This window comes from Moschus berezovskii, chromosome 25 (genome assembly GCF_049115385.1).
Source record: "Moschus berezovskii isolate FMDL1 chromosome 25, NW_MosBer_1.0, whole genome shotgun sequence".
NCBI classification, from domain to species: domain Eukaryota; kingdom Metazoa; phylum Chordata; class Mammalia; order Artiodactyla; family Moschidae; genus Moschus; species Moschus berezovskii.
Genome location: NC_142484.1, coordinates 5,963,526 through 5,977,507, shown reverse-complemented (window position 1 = coordinate 5,977,507; position 13,982 = coordinate 5,963,526). Strand labels below are relative to the sequence as shown.

Sequence of the window (13,982 nt, the reverse complement as noted above, 5' to 3'; positions counted from 1 at the left end):
TGGAGGACATATTTGTGGTTGAGTAAGTGTATCCTGACTCAGGATTTTAGGGTCATTCTGTACATACTACGCATTTGACATTAGTTCTGAGGGAACTTCAGGGGAGGAGTTCACTTTGTGTTGTATATCCCTCTGCTTTTGAGCGTTCTGCCTTCTCAGCTGTCTTTTTTTCTTTTTTTAAAATCAGAGACTTAGATGTGGATGAGCTTCTTGCCAAATTTCTATTTATGGATTGCTCTGTCTTGCTGGAATTACTGTGATCTGCTAATGTTTTGTATGTATAGAAAGTGTTCTTTGTGCTGTTGGTCTCTGCATAAGTTGATCTTCAGTTAGCCCAGAAATATTTCAAGGCTGAACTGTCAGTGAAAGAAATGCGAGCTTTTCAGCTGTGTAGTTGATCAGGACGCGTTGTCATACAGTAAAGCAGCTGTGTCAAAATTAAGCCTGTGTCTTCCTTCATCCTTGTCCTCAAGCCTCTTACTGTTTTAAGGACAGTGGATGTTACATCTAAAGGCAAAAACTTGGGCCCAGGGTTTAGGCACTGTAAAGTGACTACTGTTTTTGTACTACCTTAGGATATTCCCATTAAAATCTCTCATGAGATGTAATGAAGTTACCACATTTTTCTAAACAAATATTATAACTTTTATTTTTGAAAAATGTTATTCACCCTCTGTTAAGGAGAGCCTCAGTAATCCAGTGGGGAGAAGTTTAGTTCAGTTCAGTTGCTCAGTAATGTCCGACTCTTTGCGACCCCACGGACTGCAGCACGCCAGGCTTCCCTGTCCTTCACCATCTCCTGGAGCTTGCTCAAATTCATGTCCACTGAGTCAGTAATGCCATCCATCCATCTCATCTCATCCTCTGTCGTCCCTTTTCCTGCCTTCAATCTTTCCCAGCATCAGGGTCTTTTCTAATGAGTCGGCCCTTTGCATCAGGTGGCCAACGTATTGCTGCTTCAGTTTCAGCATCAGTCCTTCTAATAAATATTCAAGATTGATTTCCTTTAGGATTGACTGATTTAATCTCCTTTCAATCCAAAGGACTCTCAAGAGTCTTCTCCAGCACTGCAGTTCAAAAGCTGCAGAGGTCACTGCTACAGAGGAGCAATATATAATCTATATCCATAGTCCTTGGCACTTAGTAGATGTTCAGTAAAGTTATATTGAATGAGAAAACATTTATTCTCATAAGTGGAGCCTTCACCAACCATTCTGCTACTCCTTCCTCTTGGACTTTAATAAATTCTGTATCTACCTGTCTTAATACATATCACATTAATGCTGCTGCTGCTGCTGCTAAGTCACTTCAGTCGTGTCCGACTCTGTGCGACCTCATAGATGGTAGCCCACCAGGCTCCGCCGTCTCTGGGATTCTCCAGGCAAGAACACTGGAGTGGGCTGCCGTGCTAATACTGTAATTTATTTACATGTCTGTCTCCCCCTACTGGCCAGAAATCTTAGCGCTAGACTGTGCCTTTTATTCTTGTATGCAGAGCATCTGGCTGTAACTCCATAATAAGTGCCCTGTTTTATGAATAAGTGTTCAAATAATTTTTATATCACAAACACACGTACACACATAGAAAGGTGGTAGGCAGTGATTCATCTACATATGTACCTGCCCCAGTGTGTGATCTTACAGTAATATCAGGTTTTCAAAAATATGGAAAGAAAGAAAATGAGAACACCTTAAAGTTTAGTTGATTTTTAGGTTATATATGTATTTATACTTTTGTGAAGGAGACCAGTTGAGAACCTGAGCTTGCTTCTTTCTTTGAAGATGTATAAGAGCTTATTAAGCACTTATCAAGTAGGGATTTGGTGTGTGTTGGAAAGGTTCAGATGTAATCCATATAGCTTTTATAAATTTATAAAAAGATGCCCCCAAACTTTTTCTTTCAAGCAGTATCATGATGTGGGACATGAAAATATAGTTGTTACGTGGCTTCCTATACCAGCACCAGCAAAGAGGCTGTGTAATTAAAACTTTTCTCTAAGGTAGTGAGGTAGATCTATCTCAGATCAGAACTTAGAGATAGTAGGAGATGTAGAAATGAATCTTGGTTTAAAAAAAATGTTAGCAGCGTCATCTTTACAGAAGGTGTGTGATAAATGTCCCTGACTACAAATATAGAGAATGAAAACAAATTCTAATTAACATATATAATAAATGTACTAGGTTCAAAGCACTCTTTGATGTAAAATGGTGTCTGGTTAGAAATAGCAATATTTTTATTTCATCCAAAATAACTGAATGTCCAGGAAGATAATTTGACAAGTAAAAGCTAGAATAAGTCAGGATTGGTGAAATGTTAAATAACATTTAAGGGAAATGCCGTATCCCTTAGCACATATCAGAAACCTCCCTCCCTCTGGAAGATATTTTGAAGATCTTTCTACCAGGCATGGTGTTCTGGTTTATAGACTGCTTCATTGTCAACAGCCCCATCACTTCACCTCCTTGCTCTGCCGGAGCCATTTCAGTTGTTTGGGATCTCCTCCTTTGATAGTTACTTCAGCTGCCCCAAGCCACTGGTCTGGCCAGAGTTTCGTTGCTTAGTGATTTCAGTAGTAGAGAGTAGTGGTTAAGACTGTGGGTTCTAGAATGGGGTTCCAGTCCCAGCTGCACCACTTACGAGCTTTGTAACTTGGGCAGGTTACTTCTGTGCTTCATTTGCCTTTTGTCATACAGAAGAGAAGATAGTATCCTTACATGTGTTAATACATGCAGAATGCTTGTTACAGTACTTGGTACATAGTCAACACTCGAATATTAACTGCTGTAACTACTGTTATTTTGTCCTGGCATCATAGTTCACCTTCAGAGCAGTAGCCCTTCTGGGTGTTATTAATAAAAAAGCAACTGCCTTTTCATACTTTATAAAATTTCTTCATTCTCTGACTCCTTTGATCCCTTGGGGAATGGTAATTGCCTAAGCTCTCCAGAAATAACTGCCTTAACATCTGGTTGATTGAGATACACGGAGATTTGTTTAATATGGGGGAGGAGGCGTAGGGAGGACAGGAGGACCATGCGGAAGTCCCTTGGAGGGCTGCCCTGCCAACCCACCACTCGTGCCTCTTGGTGTCCCTGGTCAGGACAGAGGGGGGCTATGGGTCAGCAAAATGTCAACACAGTGGAATGTAGAAGAGAGCAAGTCTGAGAGTCAGGCGGCGAGGGCTTTATTGTAGAGCACCAGGGGCCTCAGTATTTACCTCCAAGGGAGAATTAGGGTCTCGAGAGGCTAACGATTCACTTAACTGCCTAAGACCACACAGTGAAGTGCCTGTAGCAGAATTGACAAGGGATAAGCTCTCCCTTCAGATAGTTTAGCTTTCTTGTTTTTCTGTTTTCTAGAAGGGTAAACTTAGGTCAGTTTTACCTTTCTTCTTTGTAAAATAATTCCATCATATTTCCTGATTCTCAGAAGATATCCTAGGCAAAAACTATTTGATATAAAATGAAGGAATTGTACAGTGACTCTTAAAGGAAGATTTTTGATATATTACATTATTTTTAGAAATTGTAAGATATTTGCAACAAAACTTGCCATTCTAACCATTTGAAGCAAATTAATTCAGTGGTGTTAATGCACAGTGTTGTGCTGCCATTATTACTGTTTCCAAAACTGTTTTTTCATTACCCCAGACAGAAATTCTATAATCATAAAATGGTAACTTCCCATTCCTCCTCCCCCCAGCCCCTGGTAATCTCTAATCTCTTTCTGTCTTTATGAATTTGTCTATTTTATGTACTTCATAAATGGAATCATACAATATTTTATCTTTTTGTCTGACCTATTTCACTTAACATAATGTCTTCAGGGTTTACCCATATTGCTGCATGTGTCAGATCTCCATTTCATTTTATAGCTGAATAATATTTCGTTGTATATACTACATTTTATCTGTCAATGGAAATTTGGGACTATTTCCACCTTTTTTTTTTTCTTTTTAAACCATCATGAATAATGGCATTATGAACACTGGTGTTGAAGTGTCTGAGTCCCTGCTTTTGGTTGTTTTCTTTTGGTTCTAGAAGTAGAATTACTGGATCATATGGCAGTTCTGTGTTAAATTTTTTGAGGAATTGCTGTACCTTTTTTCCCACACAGGCTGCAACCAGCAATGCATAAGCGTTCTAGTTCCCCCACTTCCTTGATAACACTTGTTATTTTGTGGGTTTTTTTGTTTTTTTCTTTTTTGGTGATAGGAATCTTAATGGATGTGAAATAGTATCTCACTGTGGGTTTGATTTGTGATATTTGGCATCTTTTCCAGTGCATATTGACCATTTGGATGTCTTCTTTGGAGAAATTCCTATTTAAGTCCTTTGCCCATTTTTTAATTGGGTTGTTTCTTTTGTTGTTGTTGAATTGTAAGAGTTCTTTATATATTCTGGATACTTAATCCCATGCCAGATGTGTGGTTTGCAGATATTTTCTCTTATGGTTTCTTTTCACTCTGTTGATAGTGTTTTTTGCACAAATTTTAAAAATTTTGATGAAGTCCAGTTTACCTATTTTTTTTTCTTTTGCTTTTGATGTCATTTTAAAAAATCCTCTTTAAAGCTAATGCTGTGAAGATTTTCCCTTGTTTACTTCTAAGAATTTTATAGTTTTAGCTGTTATGCTTAGGTCTTTGATGTGTTTTTGAGTTAATTTTTTGTACTAAATGAAATGGTTTAAGGTAAGGGTCTAACACATTCTCTTGCATGCAGATACCTAGTTTCCCTTGCATCGTTTGTTGAAAATGTTTTTAATCTTAATAAACTTAAGTCTTATAGCCACGTGTGGCTAGCAGCTAACATTTTGGACAGCTCAGATCTAGCTGATCGTTTAATTTTTCTCCTTTAATCTGTTAACGTGGTGAATGACAATAGTCAATGGAGTGGAAATTCTCAGAACTAACAAACTGCTTTTGCATTTCTGGCACAGCATGGTGGTTCATGAAATACTTAAGAACTTTTTTTAGTCACTTATCTATGTGTCCTTAAATATAAAGTCAACTGAAATGGCTATGAAAATTTAGAAAAATTGCTTTCTCATAAAATGTTATTCAGCAAGATATTATAAAAATACATTGCTTTACTTAAATATGTACATTGTATTAACCTTTCTTCTGTTATAGACTGCCCATCATTATTTTGTATTGAGATAGAATTCATATGCTATTCAGTTTACCCTTTTAAATTGTACAACTCAGGGACTTCCCTGGTGGTCCAGTGGCTAAGACTCCACATTCCCAGCACAGGGGGCCTGGGTTCAGTCCTTGTTCAGGCAACTAGATCCACATACTGCCATTAAGAGTTCGCAGACCGCAACAAAGAGTGAAGATGCCACATACCGCAATTCAGACCCAACACAGCCAAATAAATATTTTTTTAAATAGTATTATAAGTGCACAATTCAGTAGTTTTTAGTAAATCTACAAAGTTGTAAAAACATTCAAGTGAAGTCACTCAGTCGTGTCCGACTCTTTGTGACCCCATGGACTGAAGCCTTCCAGGCTCGTCCATCCATGGAATTTTCCAGGCAAGAGTACTGGAGTGGGTTGCCATTTCCTTCTCCCGGGGATCTTCCCAATGCAGGGATTGAACCCAGGTCTCCCGGATTGTAGGGAGACGCTTTACCATCTGAGCCACCAGGGAAGTCCTCTGTGAAAACATTCAGTTCAGTTCAGTTCAGTCGCTCAGTCGTGTCCGACTCTTTGCGACCCCATGAATCACAGCACGCCAGGCCTCCCTGTCCATCACCAACTCCCGGAGTTCACTCAGACTCATGTCCATTGAGTCGGTGATGCCATCCAGCCATCTCATTCTCTGTGAAAACATTACTAGTATCTAATTCTAAAATATTTTCATTACCCTAGTACACGTTAGCAGTTACTCCCCATCTCTCTTCTCTCCAGCCTGTGTCTTTATAGATTTGCCTATTCTGTACATTTCAGATAAAGGTAATCATAAAATATATGGTCTTTTGTAATTAGCTTATTTCACTTAGTGTTTTTGTCGAAGTTCATCTGTGGCTGTGGCATGTATCGGTACTTCACTCCCTGCTATTGTTGCCTAACTATATTCCATTGTATGGATACATTGTTCAGTCCCTAAGTTGTGTCCAACTCTTTGTGACCCCATGGACTGCAGCACTCCAGGCTTCCCTGTCCTTCACCATCTCCCTGAGTTTGCTCAAACTTGTTTGCATTGAGTCTGTAACGTCATCCAACCATCTCATCCTCTCTCGCCCTCTTCTCCTCCTGCCCACAGTCTTTCCCAGCATCAGGGTCTTTTCCAGTGAGTCAGCTCTTTGCATCAGGTGGCCAAAGTATTGGAGCTCCAGCTTCAGCACCAGTTCTTCCAATGAATATTCAGGATTGACTTCCTTTAGGATTAACTGGCTTGATCTCCTTGCTGTCCAAGGGACTCCCAAGAGTCTTTTCCAGCACCATGCTTCAGTGCTCAGCCTCCTTTATGATCCAACTCTCACATCCGTATATGACTGCTGGAAAAACCATAGCTTTGACTATACAGACCTTTGTTGGCAAAATGATATCTCTACTTTTTAATACACTGTCTAGGTTTGTTATAGCTATTCTTCCAGAGAGCAAGCATCTTTTAATTTCAAGTGTGGCTGCAGTCACCGTCTGCATTGATTTTGGAGCCCAAGAAAATGAAATCTGACAGTTTCCACATTTTCCCCATCTATTTGCCATGTAGTTACAGGACCAGATGCCATGATCTTCACTTTTTGAAAGTTGAGTTTTAAGCCAGCTTTTTCATGTCTTCTTTCACCTTCATCAAAAGGCTCTTTAGTACCTCTTCACTTTCTGCCATTAAAGTGGTATCATTTGCATATTTGAAGTTACTGGTATTTCTCCCGGCAATCTTGATTCCAGCTTGTGCTTCATCCAGCCCAGCATTTCTCATGATATACTCTGCATATAAGTTAAATAAGCAGGGTGACAATATACAGCCTTCAAGTATTTCTTTCCCAGTTTTGAGCCAGTCCATTGTTCCATGTCCAATTCTAACTGTTGCTTCTTGTCCTGCATATAGGTTTCTCAGGAAGCAGGTAATGTGGTCTGACACTCCCATCTTATTAAGAATGTTCCACAGTTTGTTTTGATCCACAGTCATAGGCATTAGCATAGTCAGTGAACCAGAAGTAGATTTTTTTTTGGAATTCCCTTGCTTTTTCTATGATTCCAACAGATGTTGGCAATTTGATCTCTGATTCCTCTGCCTATTCTAAATCCAGTTTGTACAGTTGGACGTTCTTGGTTCACATACTGCTAAAACCTAGCTTGAAGGATTTTGAGCATAATCTTGCTGGCATGTGAAAGGAATGCGATTGTGTGGTAGTTTGAGCTTTCTTTGGTATTGCTTTTCTTTGGGATTGGAATGAAAACTGACCTTTTCCAGTCCTGTGGCCACTGCTGAGTTCTCCAAATTTGCTGGCATATTGAGTGCAGCACTTAAACAGCATCATCTTTTAAGATTTGAAATAGCTCAGCTGAAACTCCATCACTTCCACTAGCTTTGTTCATAGTAATGCTTACTAAGGCCCACTTGACTTCACACTCCAAGATGTCTGACTCTGGGTGAGTGACCACACCATCATGGTTGTCTGAATCCTTAAGAGCTTTCTTGTACACAGTTCTTCCATGTATATTTGCCACCTTTTCTTAATCTCTTCTGCTTCTGTTAGGTCCTTGCCAATTTTGTCCTTTATTGTGCCCATCTTTGCATTAAATGTTCCCTTGGTATCTCCAGTTTTCTTAAAGAGATCTCTAGTTGTGTCCATTCTGTTTTTTTCCTCTATTTCTTTGCATTGGCCACTTAAGAAGGCTTTCTTATCTCTCCTTGCTGTTTTTGGAACTCTGCATTCAATTGGATATATCTTTCTCTTTCTCCTTTGCATTTCACTTTTCTTTTCTCAGGTATTTGTAAAGCATTCTCCGACAACCACTTTGCCTTCTTGCATTTCTTTTTCTTGGGGATGGTTTTGGTCACCACCTACTGTACAGTGTTACGAACCTCCATCCATAGTTTTTCAGGCATTTTGTTGACCAGATTTAATCCCTTGAATCTATTCATCACCTCCACTGTATTGTAAGGGATTTGATTTAGGTCATACATGAACAGCCTAGTGATTTTCCCTACTTTCTTCAATTTGAGCCTGAATTTTGCAATAAAGAGTGGATGATCTGAGCCATAGTCATCTCCAGGTCTTGTTTTTGCTGACTTTACAGAGATTCTCTATCTTTGGCTGCAAAGAATATAATCAGTCTTATTTGGATACTGACCATCTGGTGATGTCCATGTGTGGAGTCATCTCTTGTGTTGTTGGAAAAGAGTGTATGGATATGTACTATATTTTATTTTCCCATGTGTCATCACCCGTTGGTTATAATGAATAATGTTGCTGTGAACGTTAGTGTGTGTGTTTGTGTGGACATGTTTTCATTTTCTTGAGTAGATAGTTGGAAATGAAATTTCTGGGTCATATGGTAACTCTGAACCAGTTTGAGGAACTGCAAGACTCTTTTCCATAGAGTTGTTCTGTTCTATATTCCCACTAGCTATGGGAAGCTATATGACCCTTTTGCTTTTTTCACATTCTCACCAGCACTTATTACCTAGTAGGTGTTAAGTAGTTTCTCATTGTGGTTTTGATTTGCATTTTCTTAATGACTTATGAGCTGAAGACTAATGATGTTTTATGTGCTTATTGACCAGTTATATATTTTTGAAAAATACTCATTCAAACCTTTGTCCATTTTAATTTTATTTTTTGTCTTTTCAGTTTTAAGTTGTAAGAGTTCTTTGTATATCCTGGATATTAGACCCTTATGAGATATATAATTTGCAGATATATTCTCTCATTCAATAAATTAATTTCTTTTTACCTTTGTTGGTGTAGTGTTTTTGAGGTTTTAATTCTGAAGAAGTCCAGTTAATCTATTTTGTTGTTGCTTGTGTTTATGGTTGTGTTTATGGTGTCTTATTTAATTAACTATTGCCTAAAGTCATGAATATTTGCACTGTGCTTTCTTCTAAGAATTCCATAGGCTTAGCCTTTACATTTAAGTCTGATCCATTTTGAGTAAGTTTTTTTAAATAAGGTATGAGGTAGAGATCAGTTTCATTCTTTTACACGTCGTTATCCATTGTCCCAGTACCATTTAAAAATTTTTTTAGTTTTTGAAATTTTTACGGTTTTTAAAGGGCACTTTCCCTCTATATTGGCTCTCCATCCTTGGGCCTGTCTTACATCCAGTGGTTTGTGTCTCCTACTCCTCTGCCCCTGTGTTGCCCCCTCACTGGTGGCCACTGTTTTGCTCTCTGTATCTGTGAGTGCTGCTCTTCTGTTGCATACACTAGTTTGTTTTGTTTATTAGATTCCGCATATAAGTGATAACATACAGTATTTGTCTTTCCCTGACTTCACAAATCATCATGCCCTTCAAGTCTTTGCATGTTGCTATAGATGGCAACATTTTATGTGTAGGTGTGGCTAAGTAGTATTTCACTGTGTGTGTGTCTAAAAATTGCTAAGACCAGTGTCAAGGAGCTTTTTGCCAGAAGTTTACTGGTTTCACATTTATATTTAAGTCTTTCATCCACTTTGAGTTAATTTTTGTGTCTGGGAAGGTAGTGGTTCCGTTTCACTCTTTTGTGTGTAGCTGTCCACTTTTGCCAACGCCATTTATTGAAGAGACTGTCCTTTCCCTGTTATATGTTCTTGCCTCCTTTGACATAAATTAATTGACCTTGTATGTGAGGAGGTTATTTCTGGGTGCAAATGAATGCTTTCTAAAAATGATTGTTGTGGGAAACCATATTTTTTTTCAGTGGTATTGCTCTTGCTTTTTGACATACTTGGAACTCATCTTTTGGAGTTCTTTTCTAAGACACATATGTGAATTAAGGTGAGGAAGAGAGCTGAGTGATGCCTTTCAAAACACAAACCCATTTAAGAAATTGTCAGCGAAAATAACCAGCCTCCCTTCAAATATAAAGGTACCCAGAAGTATTTTTGAGCATTGGTGGCATTTTTAGAGTAAGAGGTCTACTAAAAATAGACCTTAAAGTTGGCCTTTAAGCTGTGACTTATGGCAACAGACTGCGAGGTGAGAGTGTTGCAAGGGTTTTTTTGGCCAAACTCGGGAAAGATGACAGGTATCATCAGTGTTTCCTCCTAAAACTGGTAAATTGAGTCACGCTCTCCTCCGGTGTGTAGCCGTCAGTTTTATTTACTTTAATTTTAATTTCTTATTTTTGCTCTTTCCCTGGTCCCATTCCCTAAGAGACTTTTCTCCAGTGTCTCATTTTCTTAACATATTTACATAAATTCCAGTGCTGTGTAATCAATTCTAGATCATCAGTATCTAAACTTTAAATTCCAGGTTTGGTTGTTCTTAGCACATACTGGGGGTGGGGGCCTTTGGCACCTCAGTCCCCGAGTCCATACTCCTTCCCACCCGGGCCTCCCCCACCTGTTGGAACCTCATTTGATGAGCACCGCGACAGGCAGGGGAATGGGGACGACCCCGGCCGCGGGGAACCTCACCAGGAAACTAAGGACCAAACCAGCCTCTTTTTCCATTCCCAGGTTTTTTTTTTCTGAACCCAAGGCATGCCGTGCTCCCTGTTTCCTTCTATTTGTGTTGACAGGGAGAGGGGTGTTCTGAGTAGGGTGATATTTTTTTCTTCGTTTAAACTATTTTAATACTCAGAGGGATATGTGAAAGGTAAAGTGAGGAGCTCCACTTGGATGTAACCAGGTGGTGGTAGGGTCTGGGCTAGGCAGGCCCTTGTATAAGCAGTGGATTGTGTTCCTTCTCTCCCTCCCTGCTGTGCTTCTTGCGGTGGGACCATAACTCTTACCTTTGGGACTCAAGTTAGATTGGAAGGAAGCCATGGAATGTCTCTCTGGAAATCTTTCCTTTGCTCTTCTGCCCTTCTGAGGTTCAGCTTCTGATTTTCTCCCATGACACATGCATCTTTTCCCAAAATCTTGAACCCTGGGGTTTGATGTTAACAGGGCTTCTCTGGTGGCTTAGGTGGTTAAGAATCTGCCTGCACTTTGGAAGACCTGGGTTGGGAAGATCCCCTCGAGGAGGGCATGGCAACCGACTCCAATGTTCTTGCCTGGAGAATCCCCCTAGACAGAGGAGCCTGGTGGACTACAGTCCATGGGGTCGCAAAGAGTTGGACACAATGGAGCGACTAAGCACAGTACACCCTGGAGTTGGGCTCCTTTACTGTTGCCTCCCACACAAGTTGTCCCATGTGTATGTGTTACAGAAATTTCAGCAAATGTTAATACTTAAACTATGCCAAAAGGTAAATTTGCAGCATAAGCAACTTGTTATCTTAAGAAAAAAATTAAAACAGGCAGCTTACCAAGATAATTTACATACCATAAAATTCACCTGTTTAAAGTGTACAACTCAGTGGTTTTTAGTATATTCAGGGTTGTGTAGATGTCACCACTGTTTAGTTCTAGAACATTTTAATTGTTCCCCAAAGAAACCCACATTGATAAGTTACTTTCTATCTCTCTGTCTCCCCAGCCCTTAGCATCCATTAATCTACTTTTATCTCTGTGGATTTGCCTATTCTGGACGTTTCATGAAAATGAAACTAGCTTTTTGAGGGTAGTGACTGAGTCTGTGGAGCTGCCCCAGGAGCCAGAGCTGTTATATCTCCTTCTCTTCCACTTTCCATTGTACACAGTAAAGGTCGTTTGTACAGCAAAAAATTAAAAAATGAAATTATGTAATACATGGTCTGTTGTGTTTGGCATCTTTCACTTAGTATGTTGTTTTTAAGATTCTTCCATGTGTAGCACATAATGGTACTTTGTTCTTTTTATGGCCAAATAATATTCTACTGTGTAAATATACCACATTTTGTTAATCCGTTTATCAACTGACTGGCATTTGGGTTGTTTCTGCCATTTGGCTGTTACAAATAATGTTCTGCTGTGAGCATCTGCATTTTAGATATGTTTTTAATTCTTTTGGATATGCATCTAGGAGGAGAATTGCTGAATCATAATTGACTGTTTAATGTTTTGAGGAACTGCCAAACTTTTCCAGAATGGCTGCAACATTTTACATTCCCATCAACATTCTGTAAGGGTTCCAGTTTCTCCACATTCTCTTCAACACTTGCTATTGTCTGCCTTTTTAGTAATAGCCATCCTGGTGGGTGTAAAGTGGTATATTGTTGTGGTATTAATTTGAATTTTCCCTAATGACTAATGATCCTAAGCACTTTTTATGTGCTTGTTGACCATTCGTGATATTTTCCTTTGGGAAGACATTATCTTTAATGCTAAGTATTGATGGTCTGCTCTTTTGTTGTTGTTTAGGTTAACTTTATCTGCTGTAAAAGAGGTTTTGCTTCATTAATTAAAATGTTTTAGTCTATTTTCAAAGGTTGTTTTAGAAAGCTAATCCAGAAGTAGCCTTCCCCATAAAAAAATTATGTTTTGTATCCTGGTCTGTAATGTCTATAAAGACAGTTTGTCCCCCATCTGATAAACGATGGTAGATAAATGTTTCGTAGGACTTTTCTTTGTGGTCTAGTGGTTAAAACTTGTGCTCCCAATGCAAGGGGTATGGGTTCAATCCCTAGTCAGGGAACTAAGATCCCATATGCTGTGTGGTGCAGCCAGGAAAAAAAATGTTTAGTAGACCCTATTTGGTCATATTTTTGTTGTAAATTTTTATATCTGTAGGCTCAAAGAGTTAGTGTAAAATTTACAAGTGGGGAGCCTAGTGACTCATTTTAAATGTCGTACATTGTGAGAATATTAGCTGACCTTTATTTGAGAAAAAGATCTACAAAGCAAGGCAAATGGATGCTTAACGTAGCACCTGAAAATCTTGAAAAGGTGTATGATTTCATCCTTCTGTCTCTCCCCAGCGTGGTACCATGCGACGACGCTATGAAGATGATGGCATTTCAGATGATGAAATTGAAGGAAAAAGAACTTTTGACTTGGAAGAGAAACTCCACACCAACAAATATAATGCAAACTTTGTTACTTTTATGGAAGGAAAAGGTCAGTATCATTTGGATTCAGACCTGCAGCCACTTGATGTAGGAGGTTGTAGACTCTGGGAGCTGTGGGCTCAGCTTGTCTGCAGCCAAAATACTGCCTGTTAATACTGTGATGCTGTTTATCTTTATTTTCTCTTATTACACAATGCCACTCATGCACCAGCCTCCCCCGGCCCCCCAGTTCTACCCCATAAGTCATTCTCGGCTATATTGGATAAAGCAAGCGTTTATTAGGACAGGAATATTGGGATTTTTTTCCCTAAAGGCCTCTTCCTTCTTCTCTTATTCCTTGGTTTGGGTTTAATTAAGAATAGTTCAATAATAGTTCTTTTATGCATGTACCTGTGCCACCATAACTGAGCTCCATGTGCGTCATGCAGCTTTGTTCTTAGGCAAACTGACAAGGATGTCATGGTATGTATTGCAGTGGGCAGAATTACATTTTAGGCTGTTAAGGCACAGGATGTGATTTCTGCTTGGGATTTATGAGATGACTCAATAGTACTATCCCCTGTTGGTTAAATTCTGAATTATTGTGGAAATATCGATTTAGCAAACCCCTTGAGTCCTGCTTCTCAGTGAGCTCTCCCTATACCATAAGAGATGTTTCTTAATAACAAGCATGTATTACTTAACAGTAAAACTGTATACGCAGAAATAGCAGACACCATCTCTTATCGTATCGTAGGTCCTTTTATCTTGTTCCAGCTAAACCTCTTGGCCTTTCTAACAATTGTTTTCTTATGGTGACAGATTTTAATGTAGAGTATATCCAGCGGGGTGGCTTAAGAGATCCTCTGATTTTCAAGAATTCCGATGGACTTGGAATAAAGTAAGTGTTCACTGATTGGGTTTGGCTGCAAAGTGGCCACGTTACACCCAGGGCTATAGACAGTGCAGTATTG

General features: G+C 39.2%; 1 protein-coding gene across 1 annotated transcript in view; it reads left to right on the top strand.

The window, feature by feature from the left end:
- KDM2A (lysine demethylase 2A) overlaps positions 1-13,982 on the top strand; it is a 93,803-nt gene that overhangs the window by 40,089 nt on the left and 39,732 nt on the right. Inside the window, exons 3-4 of the mRNA XM_055415416.2 lie at positions 12,940-13,078; positions 13,831-13,909. Coding sequence (XP_055271391.1) covers positions 12,940-13,078; positions 13,831-13,909 — 218 coding nt within the window. The remainder of the gene's footprint in view (positions 1-12,939; positions 13,079-13,830; positions 13,910-13,982) is intronic.